Raw genomic sequence first — 21,468 nt, forward strand, 5'->3', positions numbered from 1 at the left:
TAATTATGTCTCTTCCTCCTGTTCTCCACTAACTTGTCTCTGCCTACATAAATATTCTATTTGTGCCATACTTTAAAGAGAAAAAAAGACCTTTACCCAGCCAAAAATAGTTTTTCTTGCGTTTTCTGAACTATATTACCATCTCTTTCTTCTCGTCAATGACAAACATGCTATCTAAAGAAAGCTACCTATCTGTTCTCATTCTGTGCACTTGTAATTCTCATTTCCTCCCCAACTCAACAATTTGGCTTTCACTCAAAGAGCTCCTGCAACAACAGTGACCTTTTAATTGTAGAACCCACAGCCTTTTTTCAGTCCTCATCCTACAGAAAATCTCTAATAAATTCAACACAATTGAGTGTACTTAGAATTGTTTTTCTTTGACTTCCAAAGAATTATTGCCTTGGTGCTAGGCAGTGGCGTACCTGGTTAAGCACACACATTACAGTGTGCACGGACCCAGGTTCAAGCCCCTGGTCCCCATCTGCAGAGGGAAAACTTTACAAGTGGTGAAGCAGTACTACAGGTGTGTCTCTGTCTCTTTCCTTCTCTATTTCCCACTCCCCTCTCAATTTCTCTCTGTCTCTATCCAATAATTAACAAATAAATAAATAAATTTTTAAAAAGAATTATTGCATTATGATTTTCCTCCCACCTTTGAGTATTCATTCATTTGCAGGGTCTTTTTTTCAATCTGCCAACTTAGTTTTAACTGAATCCAGAGCTGTGAATAAATACTGTCTCTAATATAGAGATGAACTGAAGTTGTATAATCTGTTTCATTTAATTTGCAAGGGTCTAAGACAAAATTAATCCCACATATAATTGTTAGAGCTACTACTACAAGTATGCACTTGCCAATGAAAAAATAGTGTGGTGCACTGCTTGTATGATTTCAGATTAATTTAGATGACAGCGTAGTTTCTATATGAATAAATTAGGAAAGCTAATTTGATGGCATAAAACTTTAAGATACAGATCTACTACCTCCTAAATGAATAATCTTAACTCAATCTTTGAACTTCATCTTTCAGTTATCACTCAACCAACATAACTAACACCTACAAAATGTCTAATATATTTTATGTACTACACTAGGTGTAGGAAATGTTACAAATCTCAACCCATTACATCCTAGAATGTCTAATTTTTGACAAATAGGAGTTCTGGGGTAAGCTTTATGATCAGGGTTACAATAGAATTAAAAGGAAATAAATGTTTGCTATTTTATCATATGTAAACCAAGGAGCCAAGACCACCAGCAAGAAGCAGTCCTAAAATACCAACTTTCGGAGCAAACACAGAGAAATTAAGAACTGCATCCTCTGAAATGTTTCTCTTTTATGACAACCTGAATGGAACAGAAAGAATCATATTAAGTGCAAGGATCCTGGTTTGAGTGCACCCCAGCTCCCCAGCTGCAAAGGGGGGGGGGGTGAAGCAGGCCTGAGACCCCAGCTCCCCACCTTCACAAGAGGTGAAGCAGGTCTGCAATTGTCTATCTTTCTCTCCAGGTCTTCCCCTCGTCTCTCAATTTCTGTCTGTCCTATCTAATAACAACGATGAAAAACAAGGGCAAGAATAGGGGAAAAATAGCCTCTAGGAGCAGCAGATTCATAGTGTAGGCGATAACCCTAGAGGGAGGGAGGGAGGGAGGGAGAGGGAGAAGGAGAGAGAGAGAGAGAAATTTTAGTTAGCTATGGTCTATTACAGTAGATCTAAGGACACTAAAAGGGAAAAGCACAATGAGGCTGAAAATGAGGTAGGGGCCTAGAAGGTGGCACAGTGAGTAGAGTGCTCACCTTAGAAGCATAAGGTCCTAAATTCAATCCCCAGCAACCTATGTGGCAGAGTGACAGTCTGGTTCTGGTTCTCCATCCCCCCACTCTGCTATATAAATAAATAAATAAACAAACAAACATTCTAAAAAACACAGGTAGAGACAGCATAAGTTGGTGGAAGGTGTGTATACTGACACCTATCATGAAGGAGTTATGAAACTCTACACCGGTGACAACAGTCTTGTAAACAATATTTCCACAATAAAATAATGTGAAAAAAGTCAAACTGAATCATCAGGCAAAATTTATACTATTAACAACTACTATGATGGGCTGTTGATTCATCTAGGAAGCACAGAAAATAGCAGACAACAGCAGAGTGCTAGTTCACCAAAGTGTGTCATGCTCCAAAGCAAACACTCCAATGTTGGCCAATAAATTAGTTATTTAAAAAGATAAATAAGTAAGCCTTCACAGCACAAGCAAAATACACACTCACATATTCTCCATTTCTCTTTAAAAAATTAACAACCATATGCACCTTTACATCGTCCTACCACAGTTCTTTGTTCCTTCATAAATAAAACATACTCTCTTATTACAGGGAGCATTATAATGTCACACACTTCTAAAGGCAATACTTAATACAATAGTTAAACTGGGATTTTCCACAAAACTTGACATTTCTTTTTTTTTTTTTCCGAAAGTACATCTTGCTCACTTTATTTTTATTCATGATCTAATAATGGTATACAGGACTTTTTTGCAAGTTCATGTGTTTCAGGTTTTTTTTAAATTTATTTCTTTATTGGAGAATTAATGTTTTACATTCAACAGTAAATACAATAGTTTGTACATACATAACATTCTCCAGTTTCCCATTTAACAATACAACCCCCACTATGTCATTTATCATCCTTCACGGACCTGTATTCTCCCCACCCACCCACCCCAGTCTTTTACTTTGGTGCAATATGCCAATTACTTGACATGACATTTCTAGGAAAAAGTTATATCCATAAATCCCCTAGCTGTATTAATTTCCACTGGGAGCAAGGATGCATAAAACAAAATACATTATAACTTATGCTCTTGAAAAAAAGAAAACAAAATACTACCTGAAAAGCTGAGTGAGGTAGTCTTTTATGGTACTCAGATTATCAGCTGTTTTACTATAGTACTACTGCCAACTGTCAGCAAACTTATCACAGCACACATAATAAAATAAATTTACCAAATAGTTTTGTAGGTGGAAAAAGAACAAATTTAATTATTTTCTTGGATAATCTAATTTTTATTTTAGCTTTAGAAAGACTGAGTTTTGGGGAGTCGGGCTGTAGCACAGCGGGTTAAGCGCAGGTGGCACTAACGGCGTCAGGATCCCGGTTCGAGCCCCCGGCTCCCCACCTGCAGGCAGGTCCCTTCACAGGCGGTGAAGCAGGTCTGCAGGTGTCTGTCTTTCTCTCCCCCTCTCTGTCTTCCCCTCCTCTCTCCATTTCTCTCTGTCCTATCCAACAACAACGACATCAACAATAACTACAACAATAAAACAACAAGGGCAACAAAAGGGAATAAATAAAATAAAGTAAATTTAAAAAAAAAAAAAGACTGAGTTTTGCTTTAAAGAGAGACCTTTAACATAACTAGAACACTGACAATGATTTCAAATTATTCCATTATATAATAATTTTGCCTTTCACTGTATCCTTTCTCATGAATAAATAAATTCTTTAAACAAAGAACCAGACATCACTCTGGTACATACATGTGCTACTGGGGATTGAATTTGGGACCTTAAGGTTAAGAATCCAATGCTTTCATCCACTGTGCCACCTCCCAGACCATGTGACATCTGGTTGTCTCGATCTCTCTCCTTTCTTTTTTTATTTTTTTTAATTATCTTGATTTATTGGATAGAGACAGCCAGAAATCAAGAGGGAAGGGGGTGATAGAGAGGGAGAGAGACAGAGAGACACCTGCAGCCCTGCTTCACCACTCATGAAGCTTTCCCCCTGCAGGTGGGAACCGGGGGCTCGAACACGGGTCCTTGCGCATTGTAATACATGTGCTCAACCAGGTGCACCACCACCCAGCCCCTCTTTTTAAAAATTTTTTTTAATTATCTTTATTTATTGGATAGAGACAGCCAGAAATCAAGAGGGAAGGGGATGATAGAGAGGGAGAGGGACAGAGAGGAAGAGAGACAGAAAGGGAGAGAGACAGAGAGCGCTCTCTCTCCTTTCTTATGAATAAATAAAATATAAAAAAAATTCAAAAAGTCTTTTAAGAATTAGAAAAAGTTGCCAAGTTCAGTCCCCCACACCACCATAAGCCAGAGCTGAGCAGTGCTCTGGTAAAAAAAAAAAAAAAAAAAAATTAGAAAAAGTTAACATTATTTTAAATGTCTGACACAGTTAATGCCCAGTAAGTGTTAATTTGAGAATGCAAAAATCTTTTATACTTATCTATTTTAATCTCTATAGCAACCCTATGAGGTGAGTGCCATCCTTTTACAGATACAACAAACTTTAAACAGTTGAAATGGCATACCTATTCAATATCCAAACCCTATTTCAGTACTTCTAAGTTAAGTTCTTTTTCAAAATACCTCAAATAAAAATTCACAGGTGGTGACTATCTGCCACATAAATATTTATATAGGTACTTGCTGATGGGGGGGAGATATCATATCACAAAAGGATTATAATGGAAAACAAAGAAACCTAGGAAAATCTCAAATAAATGAAAAATCGAACTTCTAAATAATGGGTAGTTTAGACAGAGAAATCACAAGAGATACTAAAAGACATTCTGAACTGAATGACAACATATCAAAAAATTGCAGGGTATGGTAAATAGCAGTTGAGGAATATTTATATTTTTAAAAATGCTTACACTAGAACAAAAACTCTGAAATCAATGACCAAAATACCCCCTATTAAAAGCTTGAAAATAAAAAGTAAACCACAGAAAGGAGGATATAATAAATAAGAAAGGCAAAACTCAGTAAAACAGAACCAGAGACATTTAATTAAACACAAAGTTAATTCCTTGGAAAGTCAATGAATATCAAAAAAATTACAAACTATCAAGAAAAATAAAGAGAATAAATCCCAATATTAGAAATAAAGTTGATAATGCATAAATTAAGATGATTTTTAAAAAATAAATGAATTTAATGTCAATAAATTCCATTTACTTTTTTTAACCTCCAAGTCATAGGAAAACACAGAAAAACCTGTTCTATTAAAAAAATAAACCATAAAAAAAAGACTTTGGATTCAAGAAGTGTAAGATACAACACAGCAAAGTAATGAAAGAGTCTCAGCTTGACAGTTGTGCACCAGGCCTAGAGAACAAACAGTATAGAGACAGGAGGAGAAGGCTCCAGGAAAATTGTCTTAAAAACAAAATACAGGTATTAGTAATTGATATGATTAAAAGCAATAAAATAAACTTTGTCCTCCAGACTTGGCTGCAAAAATTCCAATCATCTATTAAATGGGAAGGTTAAAGAAAATCATTGTTAATTGCTTCTGGAAGCAAGTTATTTTCCTTCTTTATATAGCTAGATCAAATAACCTAACCATGATTAACTACCTTGTAAATGCAATCCACCAATCAGAAGAGGAATTACATAAAATGACCATAATTTACCTAAACAGGTTAACCAGCAGTAGCGCGCGCGCGCGCGCGCACACACACACATACACAGATTTTAGTGTAGTCCAGTAAGGGGCATGTTAAGAATATCAACATTCCCTGTGGGGACAAAGCGTCCAGGCCGCGTCGGAGAAGCCCCGTCCCCTGGCTCATTGTTTCCTGGCTGGTGCATGCAGGGGTGGCTTGTACTGTATGCCAAGTCTGTCTTTGACTAGTAAAAGATTCAATAAAGGTTTTTAAAGTACAAAAAAAAAAAAAAAAAAGAATATCAACATTGGGAGTCGGGCGGCAGCGCAGCGGGTTAAGAGCAGGTGGTGCAAAGCGCAAGGACTGGCATAAGGATCCCAGCTCCGGGAGTCGCTTCACAAGTGGTGAAGCAGGTTTTGCAAGTGTCTTTCTCTCCCCCTTTCTGTCTTCCCCTCCTCTCTCCATTTCTCTTTGTCCTATCTAACAACAACAACATCAATAACAACAACAATAATAATTACAACAATAAAAAAGGGCAACAAAAGGGAATAAATTTAAAAAATATTTTTAAAAATTTTTTAAAAGAATATCAACATTAGGGGGTCCGGCGGTAGCACAGCAGGTTAAGCGCACATGGCACAAAGCGCAAGGACCGGTGTAAGGATCCGGGTTCAAGCCCCTGGCTCCCCACCTCGCCCGGGTGTGGAGAGGTTGCTTCACAAGCAGTGAAGCAGGTCTGCAGATGTCTTTCTCTCCCCCTTCTGTCTTCCCTCTTCTCTCCATTTTTCACTGTCCTATCCAACAACAACAATGGCATCAATAACAACAATAATAATAACCACAAAGTAAAACAACCAGAGCAGGGAAAAAAATAGCCTCCAAGAGCACTGGATTTGTGGTGCAGGCACAGAGCCCAAGCAATAACCCTGGAGGCAAAGAAAAAAAAAAAAAAGAATATCAACATTATATAGACTAGGTAATGCATCATTACTTTTTTTTTTTAATTGACACCAGGGTTGTTGCTGGGGCTTGGTGCCTACACTACAAAACCACTGTTCTTGGCAGCCATTTTTCTTTTCCTTTTTTTTTTTCTTTCTTCCCTTCCTTCCTTCCTTCTCTCAATAAGACAGACTGAAGTTGAAAGTGGAGGGAGAAACAGAGAGGGAGAGACAAAGAGAGTGACACCTGCAAACCTGCTTCACCACTTATGAAGTGATGCAAGTGAGGAGTACAAATCTGAACTCAGGTCCACTCATGAACACAGTAACATGTGCACTTAACCTGCTGCATGTCACATGTTTCTTTTCCATAGCAGTACTCTAGAAAACTATTCACCTTACAAACAGAACATAATACACCAGCAAACTCATGTACATACTAAGAAATCATTCAGAAAAAGTGTATTTATCTACCTATGAGAGCATCACTCTGGCACACAATACTGGATCTCTTGAACTTGGGATCTTATGCTCGAGAACCCACTGCTATAACTACTGTACTGCCTCCTAGGCATTTATTTCTGTACATTTATTTATTTCTTCAGTACACTTATTTCTTCAATAAGCAATTGCTAATATGCACCAACAATATACCCAGAATTATGCTATATACTATTTTAAACAAGACAGATAAGACCTACTTCCCAATAAGTTTCTAATCTAGTGGGGAAATAGAAAGAAACAGAATTAACTATGACACAGATAGGTGAGTTCAAATAATACAAAGAATTGTGTGAAGGGTAAAGAAGTAAGCTGGACTGAAGGGAAGGAGATAGAGATGGGAAGGCAAAGGTTTAGGGAAGGTTTTCTAGAGGTATCTAAGAAGAGTAAGAGAAATTAGTCCTGAAAGAAGGAAGACAAAAAAAGGGGGGAGGGGGGACTGTTAACAGTTAAGCTAGAAGGCAAGAGACAACAGGATTTAGAGTGACGGTTGGTGAGGCTATCATCAAGAGGACAAAAGTAGTGCAACTTGTTCAACAATTTGTTTGGCTTTGTATGTTAACTCTCTTTTCAGCCACCAGGTTCCAGATGCTATCATGATGCCAACCAGACTTCCTTGGACAGACGACCCCACTGGTATGTCCTGGAGCTCCGCTTCCCCAGAGACCCACCCTACTAGGGAAAGAGAGAGGCAGACTGGGAGTATGGACCGACCAGTCAATGCCCATGTTCAGCAGGGAAGCAATTACAGAAGCCAGACCTTTGACCTTCTGCAACCCACAATGACCTTGGGTCCATACTCCCATAGGGATAGAGAATGGGAAAGCTATCAGGGAAGGGTATGGGATATGGAGATCTGGTGGTGGGAATTGTGTGGAGTTGTACCCCTCCTATCCTATGGTTTTGTTAATGTCTCCTTTTTTAAATAAATAAATAGAAATAAATTCTTAAAAAAGTAGTGCAACTAAATATGGCTCAACAAATCAGGCTGCATACCCATGTAAAGGTAACAAACAAAAACTTGAAAGGTCTCAAGTGTTACTTCTAGACCCTTTCTCACTGGAGGAAATCACACACCCGTCACACTGTACCAAAATGAAATTTTATTTTCATTTGGCAGGACGAGGGGAGATAAGAGTAAATGTTTTGTCAAACATCCATCAGGCAACAAGTTCTTAAAAGTCTGCTAAGTAAGAGGTAAAACTATCACAAAAGATCCTTTTAAAGCCTAACCAACTAGCACAATTTTTTGACATATTATGGGTAAATTATGGGAGAATCTCATAGACAAACTAACCACAGCACATTCCTAAACTTCTGAAATATTAAAAGGTGCATGTCCTGACAAATCTTAAAAGCAGACAAGTCAAAACTTTGAAATAATCTGACAGTAAATCTTAAAAGACTACTGTAGCATTTCCCAACTTGCATCTGGCAAGTCCTTAACTTGTATTTTATCCACACCTTAATTCCAGTTAAATGATTAAACTTTTGGATGAAACCATAGCAACAGTGCATGAAAACATAAACAAAGGATGATTTATAATCACATGGTAATCAGGCTAGTTTTAATTCAATTCAATGACCTTGTCAGAAAATTTACATCTAGTAAGTATCAACAGAGTGTATGATACGGTCATTTTACACTAAATCAGATATATATATATAAAATGATATAATGGATGGGTATATAGATGTATAATATAACATTCTAAAATAATACATTTCTATTAATACAAGTAGGCAATGTTCTAGAATACAGGTCTGTTATTAAAGGGGGAGAGAAGAAAGTAAGTACTATGTTTCCAATATAAAACAGATGAGAAGAAACAGTATTCACAACACCCACAGTTAAGCAAGGCCACACCATAAGATTTCATGGGTTACTTGCTGAACATTGCCTAGGGAATACCACTCATATAGGAAACAAAGAAAGATAGAAACAGGAAGAGAAATCATAATAAATAAATGCTAAACTGAAAAAACACACACAAGGGCTGGGTGGTGGCATAACTGGTTGAGTGAACATATTACAGTGCACAAGGACCCAGGTTCAAGCCCCCAGTCCCCACCTGCCAGGGAAGAGCACTGACAGTGGTAAAGCAAGGCTGTAGGTATCTGTCTCTCTTTCTGTCTATCCCCCCCTTTCCTCTTGATTTTTGTCTCTATCAAATAAATAAACATAATTAAAATTTTTAAAAAGAAGAAAGAAAAACACATACAACAACAATGTTCCATGGCACCAGGAATAATGGAGCAGTGTTCTGTGTCATTTTCTGTATCTCTTCTTCTTTTTAAATGTAAAGAATGAAAACAATGCTCTAGAAGTGGCAGAGAAAAAAATAAACAAAAATTAAGTATTTAATTAAATTAGAAAAAAAAAAAAAAAAAAACCTAGCCAGGAGCAGTGAACTCATGGATATATGAGGTCTGGAAGCTTCCCCATAGGAAAAAAGAAAAAGAAAAAAAAAAAAAAAAAAAAAAACATTACCTCAATGAGGATGAAGATTCCACCAGACTTGAAAAACTTGTTTCTTGTTTCTACCATCTCACAGGGACTTTCATACTCTTTTCCACTACTCACTTATCTCCACCATAATTCTAGTGACTAACTTGATTACCAGGTGTAAGTTAAGGATGCAAAACAAGTTTACATGTTTAATAAGAGTTCGCTTCCAGTCTTGGAGCCAGCTGGTGACGCACCTGGTTGAGTATACACATTACAGTGCACAAGGACCCAGGTTCAAGCTCTTGGTCCCCAAATGTAGGGAGAAGCTTCATGAGTGATAAAGCAGTGTTGCAGGTGTGTGTGTCTCTCTTCTCCTTCCCTCTCAATTTCTCCATCTCTATCCTAAATATATTTTATAAAAATCTATTCAAAAACATAGTGAGTCTTTTTAAAAAAATATCTTCTTAGAAGCACCCTGGTATAATTAAGTTTCAGGCCTATATGTGCCCAAATCATCTACAACAGGGTGGGCAAAGTACAGACAAATCCAGTCCACTATTAATTCTGTAAATGAGGTTTTATTGAACACAGTTACAGTTGTTTATATATATTGGACACTTTTACAGAATCACTGTCACAGATATCACAACTCACAGAAACTTATAAATTAGTGCAAACTCAAAGTCTGCTGGCCCCTGACCTATATACTCTCATCACTGAACTCTCCCCCACACTAAGACTGCTAGAGGTACCATTTTATGGTCTTCATGAGCACATGACCAGATGAAACAGACGGCAACATAACTAACAAATGTTCCATGGTGTTCTGTAGTCATCCTGAAATTCTAAATAATTTTACTTTTGAATTTCAGTGTTATAGGGAAAGTCTAGTAGGACAATGGAATATGTGCAAGGAACTTCAGCTCCTAAGCATTCAGCCTCCTCAGGAAGGATTCTCAGTTAATTGAAGTCTCCTGATTCAACCTCCCTGTTTTCACCCACTCACTAGAAGCATGACAAAATTGTAGTCATTCTCACAAACCCAGGGAACATTCAACAAACAACTCAGCAGGTCTTCTTACCTATTTGCCAGTTCTGGTAAGAAACATATTCTGGTGTGAAGACTGTAATCCTTTGAAGGATATCCATCTGCCATGGAGTCAAACAGTAGTTGCAAGAAGGGAAAGCTGATTTCCCACCCACCAGGGTTGCACATTTTCACTTGGTACTGGGTCTTGCAAATTAAGCAACTGGAATTAATTATTGCCATGAAACAAAATGATAAACTGCAGCTATAGAAAAAAGTGTTCCATTCTTTTAACAAATTCAGCATTAAATTATATCTATGCTTTGTCCAATTCTACTAAGCTATCTAGTTCATACTGCTCTCACTATGCAGTTGTCTTATTTCTTAAGCCAATAAGCCCATTTCCACTATAGGTCATTATCACATCTGTAATACTCATCAACCAGAACATACAATTAAGTCTGACTTAAGAGTCACATGCCAGAGTGGAAGGAACTCTGCATCTTGTATCCAACTATCCTGATTCTAGTCAACTGAGGATTCAAAATAACAATTACATTTTTTTTTCAAAAGCACCCTAATATAGACCTAAGCTTGAGGCCTATTTGAGGTGTATGCCCAAATTATCTACATTAAGGTGGGCAAACTACAGTAAAAAATCCAGTGCACTATCAATGTTGCAAGTGAAACCTAACTAATGGGGCATATTATCCCAAAAAACTGGTAACCATCAACTTCTCCCCTCCAAATATGTGCATGTCTCTCCCTTGAGACATAAAATTTATTTGCCCTCCCTCTGAATCTAAGCTGGTCTTGTAACTGCTCCTACCAACAGAATCAAGTAGAACAGACATTCTGGATTTCTATACCCAAGTTTTAAGAGAAACAGCAACTTCCTCTTCTTTCCATGATGTAAGAAGTCAAGATCACATTGAGAGGGCACATGGAGACAGCAGAAAAGAAAGAGATGATCCACTCAATAATTCCACCTCAGTTTGCAGTCAAAAGTCAACATGAATTGCTAGTCAAGTGAATGAACTGTCCTGTAAACTCCAGCCCAATCAAGCACCAAAATGGCTACAAGTCTTGCTAAAAACCCTAGTAATAGAAGAGTCAACACATGTAATCTTGAAAAAAAACATATGTAGAATAGTTGGTTATAAACCAATTAAAACTTTCATACCAAGATTTGAATACCAGGTCCATCACAGCTGGGCCTATTACTTAGTCTCTTTATTGCCTCAGTTTTTTCCATCTGCAAACTTGGGATTATGACAATTACCTATTACATTTACTCACAGAAGCACAATTAGAGGCAAATGTGCTGATATGTATAAAATACTGAGCAGAGTTCATGAGTAGTGCTTCTCATAATCCAAACATAATACAAAGTAATAGTTACATTACTGCCATTTCATTATTGACAAAATGTATTTTGTCCATACAGTACATTATAGTCTTCAAAAGATTACTACCTGCTATTATGCTTACTTTCCTGCCTCACTTCCACCAAAGTATGAACCATGAGACAAGAACTTAACTGTCCTGTTCTCCAGTACTTAAAACAGATGTTGGCAGGTATTTCACAAAGCATGATATACTACATAAATAAATGAGCTCTAGAGTCTGCTTCACAGCTGTTAATATCTAAAAATGCTCTCACACTATGATGGTTATCTTTGGGAGGTGGGAAGGCAGGGACATAGAACTTTGGTGATCAACATAGTAGGGAACTATACACTGTCTACTTACAATCTTGTAACCTACAATTATTAGCAAGTAAAAATAAATAAAAGTGTTCTCACACCATCTTAACCATTCAAGACAGAAAGTATGTAAACTATAATGTGGTAATTTCTAGATATATGTCCAATGCATTTCCTAGTTTCCATCGAAATATTACACCGTTACTAATGCATGCACTGGTCAAATATGCTGAGGCAAGCATTTGATTCAGTATTATACACACAGACTCTTCATTTGTGTACCTTTTTTGTTTTAATATAGAGATGGAGAAAAAGTGAGAGACCACAGCACAGAAGCTTGCTTCAATATGCTGGGGCTGGATCAAGCTAGGGTCTGTGCATATGGCAAATCAGTGAACTATCCAAATAAGCTATTTTGTTGGCCTTTGTGTACCAATTTCATTTAATTTTTTTAACCAAAGCACTGCTCAGCTCTGGCTTATAAGGAGTGGTACTGGAAACTGAACCTGAGACCTGGAGAGGCTGAGGAGAAAAAGGACTCTGCTTATACAACTGGTGGGTATGTAAATGGGTGCAGCCTCTTTGGAATTTTCTATGGAGAGTCCTTATATAAAAATGAAATTACCATATGGTCCAGCAATTCCACTTGTAGGTATTTATCCAGAAGATACTCAAAACACTAATTCAAAGGGGCATATGCATCCCTATGTTCATTGCTGCCATGATTCACAATAGCCAAAGAGCAGAAGCAGCCTAAATGCCCATCAACTAGCTAAGGAAGTTATGACATATACTCCATGTGTCCTTTGGGACAAAATGTATGGCACTGGAGGTGATTAATAATGAAAATATATTAATAATAAAAATATATGTTCACAAAATGATCTCTACAAGAATATTCCTAACAGTTTTCTTCACAGTACCCCAAACAGGAATCAGTCCAAATATCTATCAATAAAGCGATAAACAAACTGCAGTACACTTAGACAATAAAATAGTTTATCAATAAAAAGGATGAACTGGGCGGGGGTAGACAGCATAATGGTTACGCAAAGAGACTCTCATGCCTGAAGCTCGGAAGTCCCAGGTTCAATCCCCCCACACCACAATAAGCCAGAGCTGTGCAGTGCTCTGGTGTTTCTCTCCGTGTCTTTCTCTCTCTGCATCTCTCTCAAAAATAAATAAAATATTAAAAAAATAAAATAAAAAAGAAAAAGGATAAACTATAGATACATAATATTCAATCTCCAAAACACTGCAGAGTGAAAAAAAAAAAACTCTGCAAACTTAGTGCTATAAGATTTGAGAATAAGCAAAACTTACTTTATTTTATTATAGTTACCAGAACACTGCTCAACTCTGCTTTATAGTAGTGTGAGAGAATGAATCTGGGACTTTGAAGCCTCAGGCATTAAAATTTTATCCATAATCATTATGCTATCTCCTAATTCAAAGTATAAGAAAATTAAAAAATGATCACCTTGGGCTAAGAATTAAAAGAAGAGGGTCGTGACTGGGGTGGTGGTGGAACCAGTAAAGCATACAAGTTACTATGCAGTGGACCTGGGTTCGAGCCTCGTAATGTTCTACAAGGGTCAGTGGACTTCCATAAAGGACAGAACAGTAAGTACTTCAGACAGTGTGGACTCAATTCTGCCATTGTAAATGAATGGGTATGGCTATGTTACATAACAGATATTTCAATAGAGCTTAATTTACAAAAACAGTAGTTTACTAATTCCTACTCCGTATGTTAAAAGTGCTTGATATTTGTCAAGACCCCTCCAATAGGGCATTTACAATTTGTACATTTCACTCTATGTCAATGATACCCCAAAGGAAAAAAAAAAAATGCTTAGCTCTATGGTAATAAAAAAAGCAGTTTGTTTGCAGTGAAACAGACAGATAACAGCAACTTTGAAAACATCAAAAGAGTGTCCCGGAGGTGGCACAGTGGATAAAGAATTGGACTCTCAAGCATGAGGTCCTAAATTCAATCCCCGGCAGCACATGTACCAGAGTGATGTCTGGCTCTTTCTCTCTCCTCCTATGTTTCTCATAAATAAATAAATAAAATATTAAAATAATAATAATAAAGAAAACATCAAAAGAGATGACGGGGCCAGGTTGCAGTGCATCTGGCTAAGTGCATACACTAGAGTGCGCCAGGACCGGGGTTCAAGCTCCTGGACCCCACCTATAGATAGAAAGCTTCAGGAATGGTGAAGGAGAGCTGCAGATGTCTGTCTCCCTCTTATATTTCCCCTACCCCCTCAATTTTTGTCCCTATCCAATAGTAAATTAAAAATAAAAATAAAGAGAGAAGTTGGGGCACTTGGTTAAGTGCACACATTACAGTGTGCAAGGACCCAGGTTCAAGCCCCTGGACCCCACCTGCAGGGGAAAAGCTTCCCAAGGGGTGAAGTAGTACTGCAGGTGTCTGTCTCCCTATCTTCACCTTGCCTCTCAATTTCTACTGGATTCTCAACCATGAGATCCCAAGTTCAATCCCCGGTAGCACATGTACCAGTGAGTGATGTCTGGCTCTTTCTCTCTCTCCTATCATTCTCATGAATAAATAAATAAATTCTTTAAAAAAAAAAAAAGTAGGGAGTCGGGCGGTAGTGCAGCAGGTTAATCATGCGTGGTGCAAAGCGCCAAGGACTGGCATATGAATCCCAGTTTGAGGCCCCGGCTCCCCACCTGCAAGGGAGTCGCTTCACAGGCGGTGAAGCAGGTCTGCAGGTATCTTTCTCTCCCCCTCTCTGTCTTCCCCTCCTCTCTCCATTTATCTCTGTCCTACCTAACAACCATGACATTAATAACAACAACTACAACAATAAAAAAGGGTAACAAAAGAGAAAATTTAAAAAAATTTTTTTAAGTAACTGCATCTAAAAATCACCATACATTAACTTTTTTAAAAAAATTTATTATCTTTATTTATTAGACAGAGACAGTCAGGGGAAACAGGGAGGGAAAAACAGAGAGACACCTGCAACACTGCTTCACCACTTGCAAATCTTTCCCTCTGCAGGTAGGAACTGGAAGCTCCAACCCAGGTCCTTGCACACTGTAACATGTGCACTCAACCAGGTGTACCATCACCACCACCACCACCACCACCACCACCCTACTGTGCACCACCAGCCGGCCCCCTATACATGAACTCTTCTAGCACATGTACTACTGAATAATGCAGTCTGCCAGGAACCTGGGGTGTCCCTGCACATTTCTGCTGAGTGTGGCAGTGTAAAAGCTCATCTATTTGCTTATACTGAGCATATTCTTGTAATCACGTATGCAACACAGAACATCAGGTTACAACTAGTAAGTAACCAAATCCCTGAGGAAGAGATGAGTGAATTCGCTTACTGCTTGCAACAATGCTTGCCATCTGCAAAAGAAGTGTTGTACCCTTGGTCAGCTAAGACCCACCACCTGCATCCTCTGAACATATCACCTTCACAGAAGCTGACTGCAAGTGCATCCTGCAAAAAAATGCTGATGTTCATGTAGCTTTTGCTGAGTCATGAGTAGCAACAGCTTCTGTTTCTAAGCTGGGAGTATCCTGTTTTGAGCTAACAACCAAGACACACCAACACACTAACTTACTAGCTGGTAAATATGGCACAATCAAATCTTAAAACTTTTCAGATCTGATATGGACACAGCAAGCTAATTATATCACTAAATAAAACAAGAAGCCTAAAAGTGTCAAAAAATTTGAAATATCTAATTTATAGTTTATCTTACACTAGTTGTCGCAGTTTAGCATATACCAGTCTCTATATTAGATCTTTTACCTATATTTATATTATTTAGTTCTCCCACAATAACCCTAGTGAGATAGATACAAATATCAGGAAAGTGAGGCCTCAAGGTAATAAGTAACTAAGCTAAGGGCTCATAAGTTTTAAATAAGACAACTTAACTCTTTAAGTCCAGATGATTTTAACTTGTAGTCAACCTCATATACAGCTAACAACTCAAGAACAGCTCTTATTCTCCAGAAACAAGAGTAAAACAGATCTTCACAGTACCTATATTTTGTTAAATTCCTAAGAAAAATGACTATTTTGAAAGGTTAGTATTTAAATTTTTTTCTTTTTAAAGACTTAAAAATATTGTCTTTGTTTATTGTTGAATAGAGACAGAAGAAGATCAAGAGGGAAAGGGAGGACAGAAAAGGAGAAAGAGATATTTGCAGCACTGCTTCAATGCTCAGGAAGCTTCTCCCCTGCGGACAGGGACTAAGGGCTTGAACCTGGGTCCTTGTGCATTATAACATGCACACTCAACTCAGTGTGCCATGATGCCCCCCCATTTTTTATTTTTTTATTTTTTATCAGTAGACAAGGTTTAGGAAGAACTAAGCAAATCCAAGTAACTGTTTTTACTTCAGATTATTGCCTAGTTTCAAGCTGAAACTTCATTTTAAAATGTTAAATAAAGTATGTTATAGATCTTCCAAGAACATCTAATACCATCATTCTAGAATAGAGTTTGGGAAACCACTGCTACCATCAACATTGGCAATTGAGACCTCTGAAATCTTAAGAGGCAGCTTGGTACAGGTACATAATCCTTTAAAACTAATAACATCAAAGAGTGTGGCTTAACAGCTCCAAGCCAACTACTTCACAGTTTGGCAACATTGCTCATTTCCTACCAAAGGAAACTGACTTTCCCATACACAACGATGCTACATTTCATACCTAATTTTTTCTGAAATACGTTTTTTTTTTCTTTTGTAGTTCTATGTAGTTATCCACTGCTTTAATGTTTATAAATTCAGACTACTTTAATTAAGAAAAGACTACAAAGGCCTAGGGAAGACAGAATAATGCTTATGCAAGAAGACTTTCAGGCCTGAGACTCCAAAGTCCCAGGTTCTATCCCCACTATCACCACAAATCAAAGCTGAGAGAGATATCACACACAGAGACAAAGACATCATAAATAAAGCAGTTAGGGGGCCGGGTGGTGGCACACCTGGTCAAAAGCACATGTTACTATGCGTAAGGACCTAGGTTCAAGCCCCTGGTCCCCACTTGGAAGGGAGAAGCTTTGCAAATGGTGAGGCAGGGCTGCAGGTGTTTCTCTGTGTCAATCTTCCCTCTTGATTTCTGGCTGTCTCTATCCAATAAATAAAGATTAAAATAATTCTTTAATCTTTTTTTAAAAAAAAAGAAAAAAGAAAGCAGTTACCCTGAGAATTTGTGAAATATTAAGTCACTCTGATAGTCCTTGGCATCACTAACTTTTCACTATGGAAAACTAAGTTTTAACTTTCAGTAAGAGCTAAATGAGCATCGCCTGCCATTTCATGCCTAAGCATACCTGCACAACCTCCTTAGTCATGTCTTAGCATTCCACAACTAAAGTTGGTTGATGCTCAAGCTTATTAATCATTCTAATGTTCAAAAAATTAAGTTAAAGACAGCTACAAACGAGTTATGTTCACCATACATGTCAGAGCTGAAGACTAATCCCAGGCAAAATAGTCTACCAGAAAGCAATCCAACTGCTTCTCTGACATATTCCCAGGTGCAGTTATGGATCACACCATCCTCAAAAAAATAAACAAACACAAGAGTTATACTAGACAAATGAAATCACCGTGTAATTACAGAAGAATGAGAATTAAAATACAAACTTAAATTGTACTAAGATTCGAAGGCAATTAGCCTTACAAGGAAAGTGAACTGATGTCATATTCAATAGGGGCATCACGTTTAGAAGGACTGATTTTTGCCTACTGCTCTGAAGTAATGCCTCCATTCACTCAAAGTCTATGTAGAACACATCTCCAGTTTGATGGGAGGAAAAAAAGGCAATAATAATAATAATAAAAAGACTGCATCTACTTATTATGAAAGAATTTATAGGGTGGTTGAGCTAGCATAATAGTTAGGCAAAGACTGAGGCTTCAAGGTCCCAGGTTCAATCCCCTACACCACTATAAGCCAGAGCTGATCAGTGCACTGGTTAAAAAAAAAAAAAAAAAGTTAAAAAAAAAAGAAATTCCACTAGTAATCGTATTTAAATTTTACTTTCTGCTATTTACTTCTGTTAACATCTACAAAAATAAAAATGCCTTTTTTAAAAAGCAAACTTCTAGAAGTATACATACTGAAAACTTGAAAAATACATTCCATACTGGCAGCAGTAATATTTTACAAGCCATTTTTTAAAAGAATGACATTATTCATAGAATTCAGAATATGGATCAACTGGAGGCTTATAGGATATAAACCAAATGATATGTGCATATAGCTACATTTTACATTAGAAAGATGCAAAATCACATACATTGGGACCTTTCAGTATGCTAACAATCAAAAAATCCTTTGTTGCACAATTTTGCTTAAGCTTACTTCAAGCAACTAAGTTTATCTCATATGTGCAAACAAAATGCTGAACTCTGTACTAACACCTACCCTTCACAAGCAGTACTACAAATTACATCATCAGTGCTACATGTCGTTTATCTCTTTCTCTGTAAATGGGTTTAACTAAATTACCATTTGAACGTTTACAGCACAACATACCTAAGCTGCCAATAGAACTGTCCATTTCTTATATTTTAAAGAGCAGAGTTTCCAAAGACCCTCAAGAATTAAAAACTAAAGAAGAAAAAAACGTATTCAAAAAACTGACAATAAAAATATAGAGGGAGAACCAGGAGATAGTACCCTAAGTATCAAACCAGACTTTCATGCCTGAGCCACCAGAGGTCCCAGGTTCAATGTCTGGCACCACCATAAATTAGAGTCGAGCAGTACTTTTGGTTAAACATTAATCACAAGAACAAACAATAATAATAAACAAAAACATTTGGAGAAAACAATTTCGACTCATTTCAACAGCTACAAAGCCCTCTAAAGTTAAATTGAGAAACCTATATTTAAAGAAAAAAAAAGGACTGATTTTTTTCAAACGTGATCATCACGTTATCTAGTAAAAAAGTCATCATCATAATAATAATAAAACACGTTTTTCCTCTCACCAAGAAAAATTGCCACGACGGAAAAACAAAAAGCACTTAATTTTCACATTCACAAAATGAAAAAAAGCACACAATGGCAAGGTCGACTGCTGATGCGGCCCTGAGCCCCGAGATTCGCACCCTGACTGTGGGCTCCACTTGCACCGGCTTGACTGACAGCGCCTCCGTCCTCCCCGAAGCCGCGGCGCATCGCCCCCTACGCGGCGCTTCCACCTCGGCCGCCCGGCTGCCCTCCCTCCGCCCAGCCGCCCAGCCGCTCCCCCGCTCCATCTATGACGCCAGTCACCTTCCCGGCAGGTGCGAGAACTCAGCAGTTTCCAGCGACAATGCACTGGCGTGTCGCAGCAGTGGCTGGGGTCCGAGCATAACGAGAAAGTGAAAAACAAAACAGAGATGAAGTGTTGACGATGGGGGGGGTGGGAGTAGAGACGGGGACTCGCAGCGGGGTGCGGGGTGCGGGGTGCGGGGGCTATAGGAGACTCGCGTAGAAAAAGGAAAGGTGGCGAACGTGTCGCAGGCAGGCTCCACGGGAAGGAGAGGCGTGAAGCAAGCAGCCCCGGCTACCAGAGTCAACATCCAACAGCCAGCACGTTCCCTTCCAGCATAACCCGGGGGTGGGGGTGGGGGTGGGGGTCACGGCAGGAGACATTTCCGCGGCCCCCGGCCGCTCTGGGGCGGGGGGGGCGGGCGCCAGGAACTCACCACCTGGTAGCGGCCAGTCCCCGGCTGGTGATGATCCATCCTGCCCGGTTCAGGATCCGGCTTCCGAGCCGGCGAGTCCCCTCGGCACGCAGCTCTTTCGGCTGCCTCAGTTGACGACGTCGCAGCCGCAGCGCCCCTTCCGCCCGCGTTTCTGCCGCCGCGGTCGCCCGACGGGGCCGCTTTACTTCCTGTCGCTCCCGCAGCAGCCGCACCAACGTCCGCGTCGGCCGCAGTTCGCTGGAGAAGCTCCGGGGCACCGCGCGCGCTACTGAGCATGCTCGGACCGGCGGCGCATGCTCCCTGGCTCCTCCGACGTCCCATTCGCCTCCACAGTGGAGGGGTTTCCCTGGGTGGGAGGAAATGCAAAAGTCAGACGAGTCCCTGGAAGCGTTCACGGTCGTCAGCCTGTCGGGTGTAGGCGGTGGCGAGAAGAGCGGAGAGGAGAGATGTAGCTCTGGTTTTGATTGGTGTTTTCTGTTGGGTGAATTTAGCGCAGCCATGGGCGGGTGCACAATCTATCTGAGCAGCCGGAGGTCGAGGAAGGAGGGGACACATTCCTAGAACATCTGGGACAGGTCACCCAGATACCTGACGCTTCCTCTTAATGACTCACCTATCCTAGAACAATGCAGGGAAATGCAACTCTGGGGCATTCATAAAATGTTCTTTCAACATCAGTAGTCAGTAAGGGGCATTTAAAAATTTTTTTCGCCGCCTTAGTTGTAAAAGGTTTAAAATTCCAACAAGGACCCTTCTGCTATGCTTTTCCATTTCACCAAGGAAATAGACCTCTAGAGTCCCTGAGGGTATAGTAGAATAATGAAATAAGATAGGGCTGTTTATATGATCACGAATGAATAGTGCCAAAGGGCTTGTTGATACCAAGAAGTGATATGTGTGCAAATTCCTAAGATCATCCCAGGGTCTAGTTGATCACATAAAATATGTGTTTCTCCCACTAGGCACACGACATGTTTCTCTATCAAGTAAAAGACAATGACAAGGTAGTGTCAAGCACAGAGATCTCTCTTCCTTAAAAACTATAACCCCACATGTTCTGACTAGCTGTCTTTGACAGTTGACTTCCTTCCTCCATCTCCAAATGAGAATCCTGGTGGGGAGATGGTTATGCAAAAAATACCTGCATACCTGAGGAGGCAGAGTCCCAGGTTCAATAACCCTCACCACTAAAAGCCAGAGCAGAGCAGTGCTCTGCTATAAAAAAAGGAGGAGGGGGGGAGGGGGGAGGGGGGGAGGGAGGGAGAGGGAGAGGGAGGAAGGAATCCTGGAATGAAGGTCACTTGAAGAGTTTGATCAGCTACTTAAAGCTCTAAACATACATTTAAAAAAAAAGTGGAAGCACAGAGATCAGCTAAAAAATAAAAACATTCCTGATAGTTTTATGCAAAGCACTGAACAGTTTTTTCTGACTTGTAGTGGCAAAGGCTTTACTGGTAAACAAACCAAAGGAAGGTCAGTCCCATTGCTTCCAACCCAATGAACAGCAGTGTCCATAAATACATCAAGTGGTGTCAAAGTGCACTTTGTCTATCTCTGATTCATAAATCCAGTCAAAAGCACAGGACTTGTGGCTAACCAATTCTTCAGGCTTAAACCGCAGGCTGATTTCTTTCTCAGCGCTTTTTTACTGAGTCACAGCCCTGATGATGTTCCTGCCAACCTGAATACAGAAGTCCCTTCAAATGGTGCCTAGCTTAGAAT

General features: G+C 39.2%; 1 protein-coding gene and 1 long non-coding RNA gene across 2 annotated transcripts in view; both read right to left on the reverse strand.

Moving 5' to 3' along the window:
* NDFIP2 (Nedd4 family interacting protein 2) overlaps positions 1–20,126 on the reverse strand; it is a 65,402-nt gene extending 45,276 nt beyond the window's left edge. Inside the window, exon 1 of the mRNA XM_007531389.3 lies at positions 19,747–20,126. Coding sequence (XP_007531451.1) covers positions 19,747–20,067 — 321 coding nt within the window. The 5' untranslated portion in view covers positions 20,068–20,126. The remainder of the gene's footprint in view (positions 1–19,746) is intronic.
* Positions 1–21,468, reverse strand: part of LOC132538636 (uncharacterized) — a 143,829-nt gene that overhangs the window by 48,237 nt on the left and 74,124 nt on the right. The window lies entirely within an intron of this gene.

The sequence above is a fragment of the Erinaceus europaeus genome, chromosome 5, assembly GCF_950295315.1.
Source record: "Erinaceus europaeus chromosome 5, mEriEur2.1, whole genome shotgun sequence".
Lineage (NCBI taxonomy): Eukaryota > Metazoa > Chordata > Mammalia > Eulipotyphla > Erinaceidae > Erinaceus > Erinaceus europaeus.